The sequence below is a fragment of the Lepidochelys kempii genome, chromosome 6 (genome assembly GCF_965140265.1).
Source record: "Lepidochelys kempii isolate rLepKem1 chromosome 6, rLepKem1.hap2, whole genome shotgun sequence".
In the NCBI taxonomy this organism is placed as follows: domain Eukaryota; kingdom Metazoa; phylum Chordata; order Testudines; family Cheloniidae; genus Lepidochelys; species Lepidochelys kempii.
This window is the reverse complement of record NC_133261.1, coordinates 91,035,444-91,059,794: the sequence shown is the minus strand read 5'-3', so window position 1 is coordinate 91,059,794 and position 24,351 is coordinate 91,035,444. Positions and strand designations below refer to the sequence as shown.

At 43.4% G+C, this 24,351-nt stretch overlaps 1 protein-coding gene across 6 annotated transcripts in view; it reads right to left on the bottom strand.

The window, feature by feature from the left end:
• The window catches only part of YLPM1 (YLP motif containing 1), a 93,295-nt gene extending 69,150 nt beyond the window's left edge, over positions 1 to 24,145 (bottom strand). For 3 of the 6 annotated variants that reach the window (XM_073349185.1, XM_073349183.1, XM_073349184.1), the window contains exons 1-5: positions 22,998 to 24,145; positions 16,540 to 16,788; positions 14,738 to 14,932; positions 9,892 to 10,649; positions 2,929 to 5,679 (exon numbers count right to left, since the gene is read on the bottom strand). In XM_073349185.1, the coding sequence (XP_073205286.1) occupies positions 2,929 to 5,679; positions 9,892 to 10,649; positions 14,738 to 14,932; positions 16,540 to 16,788; positions 22,998 to 24,011 (4,967 nt within the window). In that variant the 5' untranslated portion in view covers positions 24,012 to 24,145. The remainder of the gene's footprint in view (positions 1 to 2,928; positions 5,680 to 9,891; positions 10,650 to 14,737; positions 14,933 to 16,539; positions 16,789 to 22,997) is intronic. The other 3 variants (XR_012159494.1, XM_073349182.1, XM_073349186.1) reach the window with 2 other exon arrangements.
• Between the last annotated feature and the right edge of the window lie 206 nt (positions 24,146 to 24,351).

Genomic DNA, 24,351 nt, shown 5'->3' with positions numbered 1-24,351 from the left:
TAGGATTTCTAAGAACTGGAGATGCCATCTTTGATCCAGTCAATCTTTTCTCAGTATACTTTACAAAGTTCTTCACACTGGGTGATGCTAGATTTCAAATGAGGGAAGGCAGTCAGGAACCATGATAAAAAAAATAAGCACTGTACAAAACCAAATTAATCCATATTAAATGGATTAAGATCTGGCTAACTGATAGATCTCAAAACATAATTGTTAACAGGGAATCATCAATAATTAGGAAGACTCTACAAGAGTCCCACAGGGATCAGTTGTCAGCTCAACTCTGTTCAGTATTTTTACCAATAAATTGCAAGAAAATATAAAACCACAACTGATACAATTTGCAGATGACAAATATTGGTGGGGTGGCAAATAACCAGGAGAACAGAACTACATTTAGGAACACAGAATGTGGGCAGCCATATTTACTGGACATGTGTGCGTGGTAGTGAGAGGTGGAAACCTCAGGAAAGCAGTAACTCTGAAAAGGACTTAAGGGTCACTAGATAATCCACTGAACATGAGCTTCCACTGTGAAGCAGTGGCAAAAAAGGCTAACCCAATCCTTGGATGCATAAACAGGGAAATGTTAAATACATAAAAAGAAAAGGAGTACTTGTGGCACCTTAGAGACTAACCAATTTATTTGAGCATAAGCTTTCGTGAGCTACAGCTCACTTCATCGGATGCATATCGTGGAAACTGCAGCAGACTTTATATATACACAGAGAATATGAAACAATACCTGGGTGATATCAACTTCACATACAGCACAGGTGAGATCACTACTGGAAAACTGTGTCTAATTCTGATGTCTAAACTTTAAAAATGATTGTGAAAAATTGGAGAGGGTTCAGAGAAGTACTACAAAAATTAATTTGAGGTCTGGAAAACATACGTTACATTGAGAGACTTACGAGCACAATCTATTTTGGTGATCAAAGAGAAACTTAAGAGCTACTAGATCAGAGTCTTTAAGTACCTACACTGGAAGTAAACATTAGACTTTATGGAACTCTTTAACCTAGTACTGACATAACAAGATGCAATAATTGGAAGTTGAAGTTAGATAACTTCAAACTGGAAACAAGACAACTTTTAAATAGTGAAACACTAGAACAGATTATCAAGGAAAATGGTTAGTTCATCATTATCTGGAGTCTTTAAATCAAGACTGGCTGAAAGTCAAAGGGACTTAGGTGCCTAACTCACTCAGGCACTTTTGAAAATCTCAACATGGATGTCTTTCTAATAGGATCTAACTCAACAAGTTATTGGTCTTGACAGTAGTGAAAAATTCCCTCAACTGGAGGAATTACTGGATGAAGTTCTATGCTCTGCATTATACAGCTCTGACTAGACAAAATCTATGCAGGTCATTATGCAGAACAGTTCCTTTGGATAAAATTTTGCATCTGCTATTGTGTAGAAGGATTTATTGGTTTCTCTAATGTCTGCAGCATAGGACTACAGGAATTCCTTGCTCAGCAGTCACGTTAAAGCTACTGGACAACAGGTGGTTACAGAGATCATCAGCACTCTGATTCCATGGTTGGATAAAATTCTCCAATATAATGTTTTGGAAACTTGCTGAGGTCATGAATCTCCAAGGGCAGACCAGCACAGTCAATTTGTCTGCCTGGTGAGAGACAGAACCGCAGCTCCTCTCTGGAGGAGGAGATTATCTGACCAGGAAGTTGCTGACCAGGATTATGTTACCTATGTCTACACTACAACCTAGACTAAAGATCAGGTCTAGTATGCATGTGAGGACAGAAACGCGTAATAAACTGAATATAAAATCTTGGTCCTAGGTGCTGGAGATATTATTCACATGGATACTTAAATCTCCTCACTCAAAGAGTCATGGAGACTCCCCTACAAGGCTGGTTAATAAACCTGTTAGGTCCAATAAGAAGCCAAGGTCGTGAGGCAGTCTACAAACCAGTAGTATTGCCTTGCTGACTCTCAGATTAAATGACCCATTTGACAGATTTAATTTTGGGGGTCACCTGTACATTCTTGCAGATCTGATTACTTAATATTATCCAGTATGCTTGCTCCTCAACACAAACTGAATATGGCAAAAGAAGTTCCTCATCTTTCCCCAAACACCTTCCTCTTCCTTTTCCACTGACGTTGTAAAAACCATAGCCTCCCAGTCACTCAGCCTTATTAGTTGTGTGTGATTTTCCACGCATCTTCCCTCTTCACATATTGGTAAATTCCTGCTGCAATTTCCTGTATGTTATCTAAAATAATATGATCTTTCCTCTGTTCTTATGAACAAAATCCTTATACACGCACTGGTTCTTTTTCATTTTGACTACTCTAACCTCCTCCTCTCTGCCCTTGCTAATTTCCGTATCACTTACCTCCAGCGTTTTCAGAATGCAACAGCTAAAGTCATCTTCAGGCACTCATTGGCTTCCTCTTAACTTTTATATCAAGTCAAAATTTTTTGTCCTCATTTTTACAGATCTTCACAACCCTGCTTCTGCCTACACCCTAGGTATTTGCAATGTTCTCATCCTCTCATATGGGTTCAGTTAAAATACAGTAATAATTGAAATGGACTAAAGGAAAATTAAGATAGTAATATCTTGGGATTTGCACAGAATAAGAAATCCAAATGCTTCAAGCCAAACATTCATCACATCTGGGGGTGAGGAAGGAAATTATTGCCCTCCACACAGTACTGTACAATTGAATGAGTTTAAAAGATCAGCTGGCCTAGGGGCAGCCCCTTGAAGCATCATGTATTGGCAACTGCAAGAGGCATAAGGACAGAACAGATGCAATAATTGTCTAAACTGATAAAGCAAAACCTATGACCCTACCTGACAGTATTTAATACAATTCTATGGATTACTTCAGATAAATTAGCAACTTTTTTCCCAAAAGAAATTACAAGATTAGCCAACTCACCGAAGCATTTTCAGCTCCTGGGCAGCCTTCAGGATTATTTCATGCTGCCTTTGACTAAGGACCATTACCCCTCCAAGTGACTGTTCAGGGTCCAGGTTTGGCTCTGCTCCCAGCATGTCAGATGAACGTGGTGGTGGAAGGGGTGGATCAAGCTGATCCCCCAAAGGTCGTAGTCTGTCTGCTTCATCAGGATACCATCTATCTGACAACCGTTCCCTCTCCCAGTCAGTCCTTTCAGGAAGGTAATCTCGCTTCTCCCTTGACGTATCATGCCTCTCTGGATACTCTCGGATCCTCAACTCTCCCCTGTCTCGGAGGTCTCTGTCATAGAGATCCCTATCTCTTTCCTCCCTCCACCGGTCCTCATGGTACCTGTCCAGAGGTGGAAGTGGTGGCAAAGGTGGAAGAGGAGGAATGTCCAGGTCATGACTCGGTGTATCTCTGTCATCCAGAGGTCTCAAATAATCTCTGTCCCATTCTCTATCTAATTCTCGATCATAAACATCCAAGGGTCTTCCAATCCTGTCCAGATCTCTATCCAGCTCCCTCTCCCTTGGCCTTTCCCAATCATCCCACCAAGTGTCTCGTCTGTCAAGATCAGAAGACAAAGGAGGGAGAGGAGGAAGAGGTGATAGTGGAGGCAATGAAAGACGGAGTGGTAACCTGTCATCTCTATCATATGGATCCACATGATCATCCTGAATATCTGTGTCATGCTCTCTCCAATATCGATCTCTTTCCCAATCATCCAATTGTTCGCGCTCTAAAGGATGGGAATCTCGTCTATCTAATGAAGGTTCCTCTTGCATTCTCTCCTCTTCGTGACTCCAGGGAGCCCTGGTTGGTTCCTCTCGATGATACAGAGATAATTTCTCAGAGTTGTCTCCTAGGCGGATTGGTTTATCAATACTGCCTGTTTCAGGCCTGCCCATTTCCCTCTCCCGGCTACCTGATCGCCTGACAGAACCCCTCTCCCGACTTCCTGCCCGCCTGCCAGGACCCCTCTCCCAGCTTTCAGCCCGTATGATAGGACCCCTCTCCCGGCTTCCAGCCCGCATGACGGGGCCCCTCTCCCAGCTTCCTGACTGCCCCCTATCCCTGCTGTCTGCCCAGCCAGCTGGTTCCTTGTCTCGGCCAGACAACCCTCTCTCCCGGCTGCCTGACCGCCCAACTGGCCCCATCTCCCAGCTGCCTGACTGCCCATCTGGCAATTTCTCCCTGCTACCTGACCGCCTATCCAGCTGCTCCTCCCGGTTGCTCACTCTCTGGATCATCCCCCGGCCTCGGGTGGCTGCCTGTCTGGGCAATCCTCTGCCTCTGTTTGTTAGCCCCCTGCCTCGGCAGTCATCCAGCCTGCCCTGCCCCCTGTCGAGGCCGTCATCCAGCCTGCCCTGCCCCCTGCCTCGGCCGTCGTCCAGCCTGCCCTGCCCTCTGCCTCGGCCGTCGTCCAGCCTGCCCTGCCCTCTGCCTCGGCCGTCGTCCAGCCTGCCCTGACCCCTGCCTCGGCCGTCGTCCAGCCTGCCCTGACCCCTGCCTCGGCCGTCGTCCAGCCTGCCCTGACCCCTGCCTCGGCCGTCGTCCAGCCTGCCCTGTCCTCTGCCTCGGCCGTCGTCCAGCCTGCCCTGTCCTCTGCCTCGGCCGTCGTCCAGCCTGCCCTGTCCTCTGCCTCGGCCGTCGTCCAGCCTGCCCTGTCCTCTGCCTCGGCCGTCGTCCAGCCTGCCCTGTCCTCTGCCTCGGCCGTCGTCCAGCCTGCCCTGACCCCTGCCTCGGCCGTCGTCCAGCCTGCCCTGACCCCTGCCTCGGCCGTCGTCCAGCCTGCCCTGACCCCTGCCTCGGCCGTCGTCCAGCCTGCCCTGACCCCTGCCTCGGCCGTCGTCCAGCCTGCCCTGACCCCTGCCTCGGCCGTCGTCCAGCCTGCCCTGACCCCTGCCTCGGCCGTCGTCCAGCCTGCCCTGACCCCTGCCTCTGCTTACTAGTCCATTGCCTCCGTTATCTTCTGGCTGAACCAGACCTATACCCTGATTATTTTCTGATCCAGGTAGTCCTTTACCCTGGCTATTTTCTGAAAGGGGCAATTTACTATCTGTAGATTTCAAGTCTTTATTTCCTGTTACAGGGGATGGAGGTAAGGCTGCTGTTCCTCCTGTTCTCGGAGGAATAGTAGACTGCACAGTTACAGGTGTACTGGGAAGTGGTGTTGGTTTTTGATTCTGAATGGATGGAGGTTGAGTAGTTTGTTTTGTCTCTTCTAATTGCTGCGCAGGATCCTGAGAACTCCAAGTCCACTTTTTAGGCCGAGGAATAATTTTTTTGACTTTAGCTTTGGGTGGCTCCTGCTGAGCTTTTGTCAGGTCCTCAGCTGGCTGAACTGGACCAGAATTCTTTGCATCTGTATCAAAGGCAATTGGCGTAGACTGAGTTCTATTTGCCAACTCCTGGTTAACAGCCACATCAGCAAAAGCGTCTCTGTTTTCTGTTCGGGACTCTGCTTGAGATTGCTGTTGAGGTTTGGGCCCCCTCCACTGTGACCCGCTTGGTCGGGAACTGTGCATCTGTGATGTACTTGGGGAAGTATAAAACTGTGCTGCTGGCCCCCGGGGGACAGTCCCCCATTTGCTTGAAGACTGTCCATCTGAATTCTGACCTTCAAATCTCGGCCTCGGCCCTTCCAAGTGCTGGCCTTCAAAACGAGGTCCTCTCTGTCTTGGCCCTTCAAATCTGTCAAAGCCTCTTCCCCGAAGTCCATCAAACCTACATGTAAAACAAGAGACATATTCAAATGAACAAATTAAGTGAGAATTCTCTAGAAGATATTTTCACTTTATAAAACCACTTTCATGCAAACATCTCTGTGTGCCTCATATGCAAACCCCATTAAATCAGTACAGAGACATGGAAAAATGCACTTCAATTTCACACTGCACAACGGAGAGTGACATAAGTCACTTGCAGACTCAGCAACCTCTAGGAAATAATGTTAGATGAGCCACAAAATAATCAGTGTCATGCCCCACTGTTGCATCAATATGTGACATTATGTCTCTGTGCTGGCTCACATCTGGGGCATCATTCATAGACACGTAATGGAAAAAAACATCCTGCTTATGTGAGAGCAGCAGCAGCATTTGAACCACTCTATACAGATAGTAGTGGGTGAAAGTGTAAATTTCAGCCATGAAGACTAGTTCCGGGAGAAACGTTGACTTAAAATCTTAACTGGAAATCAAGTATGTTATTTTAACATGTCTTGTGTTTAAAGCTCCAGACTGGTGCTCAGAAGATCTAGATTCTGTCTCCAGCTCTGTCCAGATTCACTGTGTGACCTTGGGAAAGTCACAATTCTTCTGTCTCTTGCTACTCCAACAGCAAAATAGTGGTATTTCCCTACCACACGAGGGTGTGGGCAAAGATAAATAATGTATGTGTAATGATCAGATACTATGGTGCTGCGTACTACATAGAAAAGTCTATAAATAAAATATAAATAGATAAATAAAATCTAGATATAGAATTTAAAATATTATTAAACAGTAAGTGGAGCAAGCTTATGATGTTACCCTGGTCTGGACAGCTTTATGTGTTTTCTATTTGTACAACTGTATTTTATTCACATTTAGTTCACCTACAACTACCATGGCCCAAAATGTGGGGAACTGGATAACAAATACAGCATGAAGTGAAAGGATTCATGCAATAGGAGCTAAAGAGGCATATCTGGTCAAAAATCCACTTTTTAATTAAATGCCCAAATACTGATTCACATAACAGAGCAGATAAAATCAAAGCATTTTACACAGGAAACCTTAAAAGGAAATGAAAGTCACATTACTCAGATGTTTGTAACTTACAATGTTGAATCTTGAACCAATGCAAAAAAGCAAAAAGAAACAAGGCAGTTGAAGACTACAAGAACAATCAATTACTGGATCTTGTTTCTCAAAAAATACCAGGGTTGGAAACAATTGCTTGTTAGCATTGAGGAAACACACACTATGGGAAAGGCAACTTTTCAGTATTATAAATGATTGATCTATCACTCTAGAAGTTTGAAATATCAGCTGCTAACAATCACTTTGGATGTGAAATGGGAGGTGATGGGAAATGATTGCACACAGAATGATATTACTGTGAAGTCTACATATCCTGCAAGGACTAGAAATAGTTTGCTGGAAGAAGCAACAACATTTTCAGAATTGTAAACCTTCCAAATATAGATTCATGACCAGTGATCAGAAAGAACAGATTTCAATTGCTGCAGATTTGATACCTCTTAAAGTGTGAATAAGCCATTCCTAAAATGAGCTCTTAGGCCAAACTACACAGATCAGCAACATAATGTACCTTTAAAAATAAATCTTATTTTTTAAACAAGTCTAATTGTTCATTGACTCAAGAGGTCATCTGTCAAAAAAAAAACCCTGAAAAATTAATTTTTCCCCTTCCCAAAAGACACAGGAAACAAAATATAAATGTATGAACATTGTGGTATAATACAAACCAACAATAATCAAGAAATTCAAAGCTAAGGCCAACACTCAGTGCTCTCACATCCTTTTTAAAACATTGGAGCTAAGTAACACCAAACATAAGAACGGCCATACTGGGTCAGACCAAAGGTCCATCTAGCCCAGGGGTGGGCAAACTATGGCCCGTGGGCCAGATCCCTGCCCTAAGCCCCCTGCCTGTACCTTGCACCTCTCCTGCACCCAGCCCCCCCAACTCCCTGTCCTAAGCCCCTGCCTGCACCTCACACCCCTCCTGCACCCCAACTCCCTGCTCTGAGACCCCTACTGCACTGTGCACCCCAACTCCCTGCCCTGAGCCCCGTCATACCCTGTACTCCAATCCCCTGCCCTGAGCTCCCTCCTGCATTCTGCACCTCTCCTGCACCCCAACCTCCTTCCCTGAGCCCCCTCATGCACTCCGCACCCCTCCTCTGCCCCAATCCCTTGCCCTGAGCCCATTTCTGCACACCGCACCCCCACCCATGCTCCCTCCCACACCCCAACCCCCTGCCCCAGCCCTGCATACAATTTCCCCACCCAGATGTGGCCCTCGGCCCAAAAAGTTTGCCCGCCCCGATCTAGCCACGTATCCTGTCTTCCAACAGTGGCCAATGCCATGTGCCCCAGAGGGAATGAACAGAATAGATAATCATCAAGTGATCCATCCTGTTGTCCATTCCCAGCCTCTGCCACAGAGGCTTGGGACACCATCCCTGTCCATCCTGGCCAATAGCCATTGATGGACCTATCCTCCATTAATTTACCTAGTTCTTTTTTGAACGCTGTTATAGTCTTGGTCAAAGAGTTCCACAGGTTGATCAAGCGTTGTGTAAAGAAATACTTCCTTTTACTTGTTTTAAACCTACTGCCTATTCATTTCATTTGGTGACCACTAGTTCTTGTGTTATGAGGAATAAATAACACTTCCTTATTTACTTTCTCCACACCAGTCATGATGTTATAGACCGCTATCATATCGCCCCTTGGTCGTCTCTTTTCCAAGCTGAAAAGCTAGCACCATTCTTTTAAGGGCTTGTACACACTAGCGCTCACTTTGTTATAACTTAAGTCACCCATGGGTGAGAAAAAGCCACACCCCTAAGTGACGTTAGTTACACCAACCTAAGTACCAGTGCAGACAGGCACTTCTCCCCTCCAACATAACTATGGCCGCTTGGGGAGGTGGAGTAATTATGTTGGAGGGAGAGCTCTCCCCCGTCAGCATAGAGCATCTGCACTAGCAGCGCTATATAGGTGCGGCTACATTGGTATAGCTGCATCACTGTAGCGATTCTAGTGCAAACGAGCCTTAAGAAACCTACAGTCAGTAAGTGTGCTGGAACCCTGAGGTGAAAAGAGCAAAGAATGAAAGAGCCTTTTCATACCAATATTGTGAGGCAAAGTAGCAGCTCTGAGTTTCCCTGGCATCTCTTCGGCACACCCTTCATCAGAAAATGTAGCTGGGGTTTAGGATTCAAGCTACTTTATTTCTTGATTTTACAACAGCATCTAATTTGTTGGTAGTTAGGTATTAGATGCTCCAAGTCTATAATAGTTGGATACTTGCCTGAATTCCTTTCACAATGTGTAAGTTAAAGTACTACCTAGGGAAAAGAGCACGTATTGTGATTGCGCCTACAGATAACTTTAAACATTTTTGAAATAGATGTTTCCAAACTGTCCTCCAAGACAGAGGATCGGCGTAGCACTTGCTAGGGGGTTATGGTGAGATAGTTTGTCATATCGCACTGGCTTTTCTCTATGTTTCCAGATAACTTGCATTAAAAGAAATTAAAAATACAGGAAATATTTTTCTGCCTCTTTTCCATATGAGCAATTGTTGTAGTTGTAAAAGGGACGCTATGTGCTTCAGAATGGAGATGTGTGGGTACACAGGACAATCTCGCTAGAAAGATGTGACCTATCCTAGATAATGCCCAAGTCTCTGACTTTGCTTTCACTAAGGGTATGTCCTACACTATGGGCACTATAGCGGCACAGTCGCCACGTAGACACTTGCTATACCAATAGAAGGGGTTTTCTCATCCACATAGGTAATCCATTTCCCTAATAAGCAGTAGCTAGGTCTACAGAAAAAAATTTATATCAACATAGCCACATCTATACTGGGGGCTAGGTCCACTTAACTACAGTGATCGGGGGGTTGAATTTTTCACACCCCTCAGTGTCAATCTAAATTTTAAGTGTAGACCAACCAGGCATAAGATAAACACAGTGAACAGTGCACATAATTGATTTTCAAAAACCCACGAAACAAAACCCACTATGCTGCACCCACAATTTCCCCTGGAGAGAGATGACAAAAAATGAAGCACATGTGACAGATTTTCCTCACACTGTTTAATGCACAACTGGCACTATAGGTACTTTGGTGATGACAGCAGTAAAAGAATCTGTATAGATGAGGATGTGTATAAACTAAAGGAAAAAGACCTACCTAGGACCTCTTGGTCCTTCGAAGTATGTGCCTCTGGGTGGGTCTGGAAGCAATCCACCTGATCTCACTGGTTTATCTTGAACGCTGGAGGTGGGGGGTACATAGGTTGAAGATATTGGAGTAGAGGTTTTCAGTTCTCCAGATGCTGGTTCAGAAGAGACAGAAACAAATGGTACAGCTTGCTTATCCAGATGAACTTGACAGTTTCCTTGGTCTGAAGAGTCACCAGATGTAGTTATTTCAGAATGACAAGGTAAAGTTGCAGATGAGCCAAGTAGTTTAAATACAAAAGAATCAGGAATAGGAAGAAGAGCTGGCCTGGTTGTCTTAGCGGACTGGAAAACCTGAAGACTGGACGTTGGGGGTTCAGATGAGTTAGACAACTGAGGATCAGAAGACAGAGGTGGGGGAACCTGCGGAGGGGTGGCTGAAGGCAAAGATGGAGGCATAACAGGCATGCCTCCTTGAGAGGTTTGAGAGCATGGAACAAAAGGAGGTGGCAATGCAACATTCCCAGTGTATTGATTCTTCATGTTTCGAAGTGAGTTCACTTTCTCCTGCAGATGGGACTGAGTAGCTTTCATCTGTCCCTGCCATGTTTTCCACTGTTTCTCATACTCCTGAAGCTGATCTTTGTGAGGATAGGTCTGAAGTTGATCCTGCCATCCTTGGAATTCACGCTCCCACTCTTTGTGAAGTTGTTGAAACTGTTTCTGCTGCGTCTCATAATGCTGCAGCTGCATATCCACTGACATTGTCTGCAAGAAAGAGAGATACAAATGCTGCAGAATACATTTTTAGTTCCTTCTGAAGCAACATGCTTGAATATCACCCTCTGCCCAATCTTCAGCTTAAATAGAAGCTTGAGAGAAGAGTTACATAGAAACAGAAGCAAACGTATCCTGCCTGGTATATCTCCAACCTATACATTTTAGTAATAGATAAGGGCAAACACTTCCATACAAAAAACCCACATCACTCTAGGTGGGAGGACCGGGGAGTGGGGAGAGTATAATTAGCAACAGATTACTTCTGCATACAACCAAACTATTTGGGGCTATTAATAGAATATCCTCCATCCCTACTGAATCACAAATCAATCCACAAATATTCTAATATATGTAGCAAGCAGCCTTGTTTCCCAAGCTCTTCAATTTGTTTCTCCAAGCACATAGCAATTCAATTTAAATGCACTTTCCTTCACATTCGAGAGCACCACCTGGAACACTAAACCAGGTATACGTTGAGTAAACTGTAGTAGTCCTCCAAGTTTGGGCTTATCAAACTTGTTTATCTAACAAAACAAACTAAGAGAACAATCTCTCATTACGCTTGTAATAATCTACAGCTAGTTAACCTACAGCTTAATGGGACAAAACTGGGGGGCCCAGATAATCTTCATCCAAGAATATTAAAGGAATTGGCACCCGAAATTGCAAGCCCATTAGCAAGAATTTTTAATGAATTTGTAAACTCAGGGGTTGTACCGTATGATTGGAGAATTGCTATTTTTAAGAAAGGGAAAAAAAGTGACCCGGGTAACTATAGGTCTGTTAGTTTGACATCTGTAGTATGCAAGGTCTTGGAAAAAATTTTGAAGGAGAAGGTAGTTAAGGACATTGAGGTCAATGGTAAATGGGACAAAATACAACATGGTTTTACAAAAGGTAGATCGTGCCAAACCAACCTGATCTCCTTCTTTGAGAAGGTAACAGATTTTTTAGACAAAGGAAACGCAGTGGATCTAATTTACCTAGATTTCAGTACGGCATTTGATACGGTGCCACATGGGGAATTATTAGTTAAATTGGAAAAGATGGGGATCAATATGAAAATTGAAAGGTGGACAAGGAATTGGTTAAAGGGGAGACTACAATGGATCCTACTGAAAGGTAGGTACTGAACTGTCAGGCTGGGGGGAGGTTACCAGTGGAGTTCCTCAAGGATCGGTTTTGGACCAATCTTATTTAATCTTTTTATTACTGATCTCGGCACAAAAAGTGGGAGTGTGCTAATAAAGTTTGCGGATGATACTAAGCTGGGAGGTATTGCCAATTTAGAGAAGGACTGGGATATCATACAGGAGGATCTGGATGACCTTGTAAACTGGAGTAATAGTAATAGGATGAAATTTAATAGTGAGAAGTGTAAGGTCATGCATTTAGGGATTAATAACAAGAATTTTAGTTATAAGCTGGGGATGCATCAATTAGAAGTAACGGAGGAGGAGAAGGACCTTGGAGTATTGGTTGATCATAGGATGACTATGAGCTGCAAATGGAATGTGGCTGTGAAAAAAGCTAATGAGGTCTTGGGATGCATCAGGAGAAGTATTTCCAGTAGGGATAAGGAGGTTTTAGTACCGTTATACAATGCACTGGTGAGACCTCACCTGGAATACTGTGTGCAATTCTGGTCTCCCATGTTTAAGAAGGATGAATTCAAACTGGAACAGGTACAGAGAAGGGCTACTAGGATGATCCAATGAATGGAAAACTTGTCTTATGAAAGGAGACTCAAGGAGCTTGTCTTGTTTAGCCTAACTAAAAGAAGGTTGAGGGGAGATATGATTGCTCTCTATAAATATATCAGAGGGATAAATACCAGAGAGGGAGAGGAATTATTTAAGCTCAGTACCAATGTGGACACAAAAACAAATGGATATAAACTGGCCACCAGGAAGTTTAGACTTGAAATTAGACGAAGGTTTCTAACCATCAGAGGAGTGAAGTTTTGGAATAGCATTCCAAGGGAAGCAGTGGGGGCAAAAGAACTATCTGGCTTTAAGATTAAACTCGATAAGTTTATGGAGGAGATGGTATGATGGGATAACATGGTTTTGGTAATTAAATATTCATGGTAAATAGGCCTAATAGCCTGTGATGGGATGTTAGATGGGGTGGGATCTGAGTTACCCAGGAAAGAATTTTCTGTAGTATCTTGCTGGTGAATCTTGCCCATATGCTCAGGGTTTAGCTGATCGCCATATTTGGGGTCGGGAAGGAATTTTCCTACAGGGCAGATTGGAAGAGGCCCTGGAGGTTTTTTGCCTTCCTCTGTAGCATGGGACATGGGTCACTTGCTGGAGGATTCTCTGCTCCTTGAAGTCTTTAAACCATGATTTGAGGACTTCAATAGCTCAGATATAGGTGAGAGGTTTTTCGCAGTAGTGGGTGGGTGAAATTCTGTAGCCTGCATTGTGCAGGAGGTCAGACTAGATGATCATAATGGTCCCTTCTGACCTTAGTATCTATGAATCTATGAATAAACCTACAACAGTCACTAATTATTCAATATATTTTATCTGTACCCACATCTGTATCTGAATTCCTGTGGCCAAACTGCAAGTCTCCTTTACCCTGCCTTGTAAAATCATGAAAATGTACTACACTAGGAACCACGTGTAGATTATTTTACCTGTCTCCTTCACCAAGATTTCCTTGGGACTACTGTCTCCAATATACTTTTCCTTTATCTAATGACTTTCAGATCCTTGAGTGCTAGGAGGGGCAAATACCCACACAATACATATTATTCATTGAGTCACACTGTTGCAACATAAAATGAAAAAGTATTAAAACAGTATATTTTGTATAAAATATGAATCAATAAGGGTTCACTAAGAGCTGTGCAAGAAAAAATGTGACGGCCTAATTATCATCTTTTCTCTCTCCCCTTTCATTGTGGTAATGACCAGAGAATCCAATCAGGATTGGGACTCCATGTTTTTTACAGCAGCTACAATCAAACAAAAAATCTCACTCACTCACACAAAGAAACAGTGTGGTTACTGGACAGAGCACTGGACTGGGAATTAGGAGATCAGGATTCTGTTCCCAGCTCTCTCATAAACCTACTATGTGACCTTGAGTGAGTTACTTTCCCTCTCAGTGCCTGTTTCACTTCTTACTCTTTGTCTGGTCTGTCTTGTCTATTTAGAATGTAAATTCTTTCAAGCAAAAAGTATCTCTCACCACATGTACATACCACTCCTATCACAATGGGGGTTCAATCTTAGCTGGAGTCTCTAAGTGCTACTATAATAGTTTGGAGTTTTTTAAGGGCAAATACCGTCCCTCTTGCAAAGAAACTGGGAAGGCATAGGCTCTCCCCTAAACCCCAACAATCCCATGATCTACTTAATTACCCAACACCATCCTACTGACCCCAGCTAGCAATAATCTTATACTCTGAAGCATGAAGATTTACAACAATTAGTTTTATCTGAATTGGCTATTCTGATAGATGTCTAATCTATTTTTAATCTTACTAATCTATTAATATCAATAATATCCTTTGGCAGTGAGTTCCATTATTAGTTATACTTTACCTAAATATTTCATTCATTTTGGCTTTTACATTGTCTTTTTGAATATCCTCTTTTTCTTGTATTGGAGGACACAGTAAATAAGGGCACCCAACCAGCTCTTTCTGTTCCTGCCATTTTAAGTAACCTTTTCTTTTCTAAACTAAGCCGTCCTACTGTAAAATTTTCAAAGACACTTAGGTCCCATTTTCAAAACTAACAGGCTCTTAGGAGCCTACAGTGCTCCTTAGACGATTTTGAGAATTGTATCCCATGTCAATAAATAGTCTTTTTAATTATGCCTCATATGAAACTGCTCCCATCAACATCTCTAAATATTCTTGTTACTCTTCAACTGAGACTGGAAAGTAACTTCTCAGGGAAGGGGGAAGCTAAGTCTTTGCCCATGAACAACGATTAATGAGAGAGCAAGGCAAACAAGTCAGCCAGAAGAAATTATTATACTACATACTTCTTATCAGACCATGAGTGTTACATCATCCAAGAGGTATACCAAATCCCAGTTTCTCAATGACTAACCTGTGGGGGTGGTGGCTGTTGTATAATCTGCTGGTACTTCTGTAGGATCTGTTGCAGTTGGGCATGCTTCTGCATTATTCTCTGATACTGAAAGCCAACTCGATGGTGTGGATGCTGCTGCCACTGAGCTGCTGCCACCTGCAACTGCTGCAATCTCAAATCTTCCTCAGAGTCCTCAGGAGGTTCAATATTCAGCTAAAGATAAATATAATTATTATAACTAAGGGAAAGCTCATTCAAGCACAACACCTAAACAAGCTTACTTTTGGGTAAGCAATGGTGTCCCTAGCCTCTGTTTGTCAGAGGGTGGAGATGGATGGCAGGAGAGACTAGGTCATTACCCGTTAGGTTCACTCCCTCTGGGGCACCTGGCATTGGCCACTGTCAGTAGACAGGATATTGGGCTGGATGGACCTTTGTCTGACCCAGTATGGCCACTCTTATGTTCTTAAGCATAACCAAATTCACAGAAGTTTCATGGCAGTTAATAATTCTGTGACCCTGAATTTTGGTGTTCTGACTTTCTATGACACTATCAGAATAGATGATTTTGTTTATCTTCTTCAATAAGGGGAATAGTTCAAGCCAAAAATCAGATTTGAGAGAATTTGCCTGCATATTCTAAGTAAAAACCATCACTATGCAAATGGGCAGAAAGGTTTTTGGGCAAAACTTCTTGGTTATTAGGCACAGACTATGACCCTATTCTTTAACAAAGGAATCATTATCTTTCAAGGTCTGGAGTGGAAGGCAAAATCACCACTCTCCTTTCCAGCACTTAACGGGAAAGTAATATGCATCTCAGCTAAAAATTGGAATGATTAATTAAATCAAAATCCAAACTATGCCAAAATTCTGGTGTGTTTGGATTTAGTATTCTGGTTCAGGCCTGAGCTATTAAGTTCAGATGCATGTCTTGGTGATAGAGGCATTAGATTGAATGTGGGGTACTAGCTCAGGCACATCTCTAATCCTGACTGCAAGATGTATACATGCAGCTGCAAAGGGGAAAGGTACTAATACCTTCCGATTCAGCAAGTAGGATGAGCAAATCATACAGAGGGATACAAGTAAAAATCTTGAACGCTAACAAGGAAAAGTCATTCAGGGATTTCAGGTTAAGGAACTAGGGAGCACGAGATTAGCTAATTGGGACTACAGTAATTCATTCATTTCCCTTATCCTCTTTTCTTTAAAATAATTCACTTTTTCTGAGATGTCATCTGACCTACTGGCATTAGAGACAAATACGGTTCATAATCTCTGAACACTATTCACTTCACCATGGCAGGGAGCATGGGTCCCAAATGCAGAAGTCTTTCAAATCTGTAGGAGAAGGACTCTGTAAATGCAAAGGGACCCTACGCATCACCTAACAAAACTGAGGAAGCAGCTTGTCCCTGAAAAAGATTTTACTAGTTCCAAACCTGCCAGACCAGGGAGATGTGTACCCAGACCTGTCTTTCCCAACTGTAAAGTCTATTAATTGGGAGGCAATATGGCCTAGTGAATAGATCACTAGACTTGGACTCAAGAGGTTTGGGGTCTATTGGACTCAAGAGATGTGTGTCTGGCCTGCTGGATGATCCCAGGTACCTTACTTGCCTTCTGTACTTCAATTTCCCCACATGTAAAATGGGGATAATGATACTGACCTTCTTTGCAAAATGCTTTGAGATCTACTGATGAAAAGCACTATCTAAAGTCTAGGTATTATTATTCAGACCCAGGCAGGAGGAAAACTTTTTTTTTTTTTTTTTGAACGAATGTCCCATAAGGAATAGCATCTTTGCATAGCGTACCTTAGGTTCAGTAGATGAGACAGGAGGCTCCTCTTTTTTGGAAGCTGGTATGAGGGGCTCGTTAAGTAAAGGCGGGTCAGACTGCTGATTAGGAGCAGTCACTTTCCCTTCTTCTTGCTGTATTCTCTGCTCAGGTGCATCCTTCACTATTATTCCTGGACCCTTCGGTTGCTGCTGTCCCTGTGCATGTGCTTTTGCCCTCTGCTGCAGACTTAGCAAGTGTTGCTGGTACCAGTACTGTTGCTGTTCCTATAATATACAAAAAGTTTGTGAGAATTACAGTAGCAACCAGGTTTAATAGACAAAAACAGATAAAGATAACCCACCAAGATAATCACTGAAATCTGGCAGAGAAAACAGTCTCCAGAAAAGTTTTTATGCCTGTTTCATTGTAATAACTCACTTCTCTACCATCATTACAGAGAAGCAATAGGTCAAAACCCCTTATCAGGTTTCAGGCACGACTGTCCTAGGTGCTATACAGACATGAAGGAAGATGCAGTTCCTATCCCAAAGAACTTAAAACCGAAGAAGGCAAAAAACAGAAAGGAGAGGAAGGTGTTCAACATATGAGCTAAGGGATTGGAGTGAATGGACTTGTTAATTCCATTTCATTATTTTATTAACAACTTGGTATATGTATTTATTATGGAGCTCAGATGGGGTAGGATAATGGAAAAGTTGGATGAGGAGAATTGATCGGAGCCATGGAACCGGGTAAAAGGAAAGGGGGCTGAAGGACACTGAAGGAAGAAATGCACAGAGGAAAGAAAGGGAAGGGATAAATGGAGACGACTATGGATAGCGGGAAGAGTGAGGATGGCAGCAAAGAAACTGTGAGGAAGAGATGTGGAAGGAGACTGGGACAAACAACCAATCAGACAGAACACAGTATCTTGAGTTCAGATTATAAAAAGCTGTCGTCTAACCTCACTGGCATCTGGGAGCTGCAAGGTAACCAGATGGTGATGCCAGAAATAAGACAAGACCAGCTACGGAGATAGTCAAACTCCTAGCATTAAGTCCTCATCTTTAAATATGTTCAAAGTACAGGTGCTTTATAGCTGAAAGGCCTGTTCTTTGGAACATGGTTCCACAAGGTCTGATGGCATATTCTGACGTTTAGACTTTCTCTGAAGAATTTCCTCTGCTGTAGAATTTCCCAAGATATTCACTTTCTCCATGTGTGTCACACATAGACAAATGGATATATATTATCCATTATAAATCCCCTTTTCTAGGTTTTGTAATCAAGTAGCATTCATCTCCTCCAGGTTGAAATAATGACAAGGAATAGCTCAGCTCTCAAATGTTTTTATACGTTTTCAAAATAGTAGGTAGCTCAATAAAATATACTTCATCAGGATTTTCACTGCCCAGCCCAAATATCAAGGATAAAATTGGAAGAAACTTCCTAGTGATTATGGTTCTATAATCTGCTCACACACTAAAAACTCAATGAAATGCCATGAGCTCAGATTTAAAATAAGATACAAAAGGAACTAAATTCTAACTTTATAAATTCAGAATACTGAATGTTTACTAAAAATGTATACTGAAGTCCCATTCATCAAGAGAATTTATATAGCTTTTATAAGAACTCTAGCAAAATACAGGGGACAGAGATTGGTATTTTATAGCCATAATGTGAGGATATGGAAAAGCTTATCCTAAAGCTCACGGAATGGTGCGGAATATGAAAACACAAGCTCAACTAGCAATTTCCTCTCTTTTGAGAATCTGTGACTGTCCCACATCTTTCATACTCTTCCTGTTCATCTTTTCTACCCACACACTGGCAAGAAGAGCCACTTCTGAAAAACCAGCATGGGAACAGCAGAGAAGCTAACAGGAACAACAGTTTATTTTTAAATGCAGGTATAAATTCAGCATTGGTGAATGGTGCCCGATGAGATTCCTTAAGACTAAAGTTTCCAATTCATCTTCAAAATAGGTATAAAATAAGCATGTGCAGTGCAAACTTCCTCTACCCATATATCTTATGCCTGAATTAAAAGGGCCTATTTCTAGTAGTGAGGTGTGAAATGGACGAATTTAAAGAGCAGATCTATGCAGAAAATCACTTCTCTAAAATGATATTTTGGGGACTATATGTCTATGATAGGAGATGGTATCATTCTAGATTCTGCCATTGACCTCTGCCAATATCCTGCAAATCAGGATTCAGATCAGGATATGACATAGAGAAGCTCTCATGGCTATGGGTGGAGGACAAACATCCATACTTACAGCATGGGATCTCTCAGCAGCCTTCAACTCCATGTTGTGTTAGGAGTTGCTTTTGCATTCAAGACCTAGCAGAGGCATGCAGAACAGCACTAAGCTGGATTTAAACATTCCTTTCAAAGACATGTCACATAACATGATTTTATACAATAGTGATGGCTGTGACATAGATAAATAAAAGATGACAGTCATGATAGACAACTGCTCTTCTGCCCTGAAAGTCTAGTCATTTGTGAAATCATCCTATCTCCTCTCCTTCTCAATATATAGATTAATCTCTAGGAGAGGTCATACGACATAGGCTCCAATACCACCAATATGACGACACTCAGCTGTAAATCTCCTTCACAGCACATGAAGCGAGAACCACTTTATGTCCCAGCATCTGACGGAGGACTTGTCTACACTACCGCGTGGGGTCAACGTAAGATACACAACTTCAGCTACGTACTTAGATCTACTTACTGCAGTAAGTCGACAGCTGACACTCTCCCATCGACTCCGCTTGCGCTTCTGTTCTGGTGGAATACCGGAGTCGATGGGAGAGCGCTCAGCAGTCGATTTATTGTGTCTATACTAGACGTGATAAATTGACCCCTGCTGGATCGATCACTGCCCGCCAATCCAGCGGGTAGCATAGACAAGCCCTGAAAAAAGTGAATGGATGAAAAACAGATGTCTAAAGCTCAGACTGAGCAAAACAGAGGAAATACTGGTGAAGGATACATTTCAGAGAGATGGTGGGAACTTAAGTCCTCATCTTTGACTGAGGGCTTCTACTCTCCCAGTGTCAAGGTGGTAACTATTCTTGGAGTCCTACTGCAATCACTGATACTCCTATACACAAGGAATGCAACAACAACAAGGAGCTTCTTCTTCCATCCTTGACTAACCAATGGTTTATACCAGTGATACTGAGACCTCAAGTCGTTCAGGAGCCAAATTAGCTACCAACAGTACCCAAAAGAGCTACAGTAGTGTGAATTAATTGTTTCATTTACTATAATGCTATTCATATTTAAAGAGTATGACAGAGAAAATATTAATTTATACATAAATATATATTATTTTCACAGCAAAGTTCACAGTGCAAGTTGATAACTTAATTTGGTTAATAACATAGTAAAAGTATCCCTGATTGGTTAATTAACAACTCACATAGTGTTTTAATATAACATGTTGCAAAGAGTCCCAGGAGAAACATTAGAGAGCTGCAGTCTGAGTATCATTGGTTTACACCTGTTCCTCTCAGGAAGGATCTCACCACAGTGAAATAGATATCATCACCTTCTGGTTAGATTAAATTACCACAACACAACTTCTATCAAATGCCCAATTGTGAAGGTCACACAGAAGCTCCACCTGGTATAACATACAGCAGCCTCAGCCTAACTCAAACAAAGAAAACCAAAGAAGTGCATCATGTCAACATACCATTTGTTCCACTAACTCTCCATTTAGTTCTGTATCCATTTCAAGGACCTAGTCCTCAGTTTTCAAACCTTTAATGGCACACCAGGACAGCAAGACTCTATGCAAGCAGTGTGACTGCCAGAGTCCAGGGTGAAAAACTTGGGGGTCTTGGTCACTACAAAAATATCAGGATGAATCTGAGAGCCTTTACTGCATAATGCAAGACCCATCTATTTATGCAGCAAGTCCTTCCTCAGGATGGTAAAAAAAAAACAACAACATCTGGTGATGCTCATGGAAGAAAACAACAGAGATGATAAGCAAGGAAAAGGAAAACAATACAGCAGTCCAGAACACAGGGCTGTGAAGCTTAGGTATCCTTCATAGGAAAATATACATAATCTTTGTTTAATTTTCAACAGAATATGCACCCAGATACCAAAGTGAATGGCATGCTATAAATAAATTTTGGTAGATACTTCACTTATTAAAGCTATGTCTACACTAGAGAGCTTACAGTGGCACAGCTGTACCGATGCAGTTGCGCCGCTGTAAGCTCTCTTGTGTAGCCTCTCTATGCTGACAGGAGAGAGCTCGCCCGTCATCATAATGAAACCACCCCCAACGAGCCGCGGTAACTGGTAACTATGTCAGTGGCAGAAGCTCTCCCGGCGACTTATGTGAGTATAACTTATGTCGCTCAGGGGAGTGTTTTTTCACATCCCTGAAAGATATAAATTATACTAACATAAATGGTAGTGCAGACATTGCCTAAGTCAGGGGTTGTCAAATTGGCAGTTGGGATCCCTCAGGGGGTCACGAGGTTATTACAAGGCGAGGAGGGGTTGCGAGCTGTCAGCCTCCACCCCAAACCCCGCTTTGCCTCTAGCATTTATAATGGTTTTAAATATATAAAAAAGTGTTTTTCATTTATAAGGGGGGTGGGGGGATCACACTCAGAGGCTTGTTATGTGAAAGGGATCACCAGTACAAAAGTTTGAGAACCACTGGCCTAAGTGTTTCTGGAAAGATATACCTTGCCATAAGGAGACACAGGAACCTTATTTTCACTGTGCTGCAAAATGTGTCACATGGCATGGGACTCTAAACCAAAATCACACACAGAGATCTGTCAATGTTACACAGTGGAAGACAAATAATATAACAAAGAATTACAAATGACAAATTGCAATTTCTTGCATAATCTACTGAATATGTGGGGGGAGAGGGGAAAGCAGCATTCTGTTTGGCTATGGACACTGTTACTACAGGAGATAATCAGAAAATTATCTTCTGCCTAGACTAGATTGTCATTAATTAAAAAAGAGAAAGATTCCATAACTCTTCTTCCGCAGATCAGTAGAAGTTATACTATTTCAATGTTCAATCTTTACGACCCTTTAGGTACCACTTTCTTTTTAAATTAACATTTAATTTTGTATTGTATCAAATTCAGTAAACTACAATAATGCAAAGTTAGGGCAAAATAATCAGAAAATGCAAAAGGTAGCAGTGTATATTCAGTCACAACTCTGCTCCCCTAAGTATGCATTGCAATAATTCATTAATTATGACTATGTTCTTTCAGATGTATGTGTGGTTGTCAAAATAATTATTGTATTGTATTATTTTAAAAATAGTATAGCATAATGAAATTACAGACGCTATCATAATGGATAGCAACAAAGCGAGGGGGGAGCATGTTAACATTTAATATTCAACCTCCTAAAATCTAGCACTTTTGAGTGCTCAGTTATTGAACGAGAATACTGAATCTACATCTAATTTACTATTTTGTTTTGAGGGGAGGGAGGTTAAAGAAAAAATGAATACAAGAGGAGTCCCCATTTCTACAGAAGTAAAAAACCAGCTAGTGCCTATCAATAACATTATAAAAGTGTCCACCTACGACATAAGTGTTTTTAACAGTAAAAAGTATATTTTTCACTCCCACCAAATTCAAAAACTTTTGAAAAGACTTTTCCCTCATAAAAGTTCACTTTTAGGAAGAGATCAAGCATGAACACATTTAGGCCAAAGTCTAACTATTTCTGAAAACCGAACAAACAGGCATCTAGGGTCTATAATGGAAATACTTTTGTAACCTTAACTATTCCAGGTATGGCCAGTTTGCACTGTTATAGGATTTGTGTTCATAAACAACTGAAAAATATTACTGTAAGAGAAAAATCAAAACAAGAAACTATGCAACACAAAACCAGGCGGCAATCCTATAAAATACCGGTGGACTGCTGCATTGGTATGGAGGGCCCAATGAAGTCAATAGGGATCCGTGCAGTTCATCTGCACAACGTACTTTGCACGATCGGGGCCCTAAAAATCTGAAAAATCCACTAAGGGGATAAAGTTCAGTCAAGGCTGAAACATCCCATTGTGCTTGGGAACTGCTGGCTCTTGAAAACCAACTACTACAGGGTACAAAATGACAGGTTTCAGAGTAGCAGCCGTGTTAGTCTGTATTCACAAAAAGAAAAGGAGTTCTTGTTAGTCTCTAAGGTGCCATAAGTACTCCTTTTCTTTTTGAGGATACAAAATGTACATTCAACTGGAGTTTATGGAATTTTAGTCTCATCTGTACCATTCCTGGCTTTTGTGAGCTGAAGCCAAAAATTTTGTTTTATTTAAACAAATTCGTTTATTGTTTCTCTATTTTATGTCTTTAGTTGACCATCTTTACAACCCACACTACATCTGTAAATGATCAGTTCCCATCACTACCTTTTCCAAACTGGAGCCACGCTTGGCACCAAAGCACAGGTTGGACACTTTGTTCTTACCTGGGGGGTCATAGTGGAAGGGTCTGGCTGTGGGGTGCTGTGCTGGTCAGAACTGTCACTGGTGTCCTTAGCAGCACTCTGCACTGCCTCTTGCTGAGCAGGAGTGGAAGGGGGCAAGGATGACTGGGATGCAGCAAAGTGAGATTTAGACTGAGAAAGGGATGGTGTCAAACTAGACTGTGCTGGTTGGGAAAGGGATGATTGGGAAGGGGACAAGTAAGATTGAGAATGTGTCTGATAGGATTGGGAGGAGGGTAAATAGGATTGAGGGGCAGTTGGTGGAGGGGGCTCTAAATAGGACGGTGGTGGTGGCTGGGAGAGCTGAGAATGGGACAAATAAGACTGGGGCGGAGGGGACTGGGAAGGGGGTGGCTGGGCTGGGGGAATATAGGCTTCAGACTGGGCTGGGGGGATATAGGCCTGCGAAGGGGGTGGATAGGCCTGCTCAGGCGGCGGGGGCGACTGTGGCGGAGAGGACAGCTCCATGTCCATGGGCACTGGGGAAGAAGGCAGGTGCTCCCAGTCGCTGTGGGGCTGAGACGGCTGGAGGGTTTCATGCTCTCGGGGCAGGGGGGGCGCCGGGGGCTTGCAGACCTGGGGGTCCCGGGGTGGGGGCGGCGGGGGCGGCTCGCGGTGCTTGAATTGCTTCTGGTAGCTGCGGACGGGGGGAGGCACTGGCGGCGGCGGCCAGTCGGTGAAGGAGCCGGGGAGAGGCGGAGGGGGCAGGCCCGGGGGCGGCGGCCCGGGCGGGGGACCCCCCAGAAGTACCGACTGCATCTGCTTCTGGTGCATTTGCTGCAGCTGCTGCAGCTGGGCCAGGTGCTGCTCCTGCAGGCTCAGGAAGCCCGAGGCGCCGGGCGCGGGGGCCACACCTGGGCCCGGGGGCGGGTAGTTCGGCGGCGGGACGGAGGGGGGCATCACGGGCGGGGGGACGGGTAGCGGCGGGGGCGGTATCGAGGTGGGGGGCGGCGGGTAGTGCCCCGCCGCACCGTACAGGCCCCAGGCCGGATACATGGCGGGGCCGGGTCTGAGGCGGCGGCCGAAGCGGAGATCGGAGCTTCCACAGGCCGCGGCGACTGGCGACAGCAGCAGCGCGTGCGACGCACAGTGCCTGCGTAGCGAGGCTCGTTGGACCTCCGGGACAGAAGAGTGCCGTGCAGGAAGTTAGAGTGCCCCCAGCCTGGACCATAGAGAGGGGCTCGCTGAAGTTAGAGCGCCACCCACCGATCAGCCCGGGCTATAAGGTGGCCGGGCACCGGCGGAACAACACGGACAATAGAGAGGTGAACTAACTGGGACTAGAGTGTCGCTGAAACCCTGATCTCTTCTTCCCTCATGTCGGCTTGGACAAAAG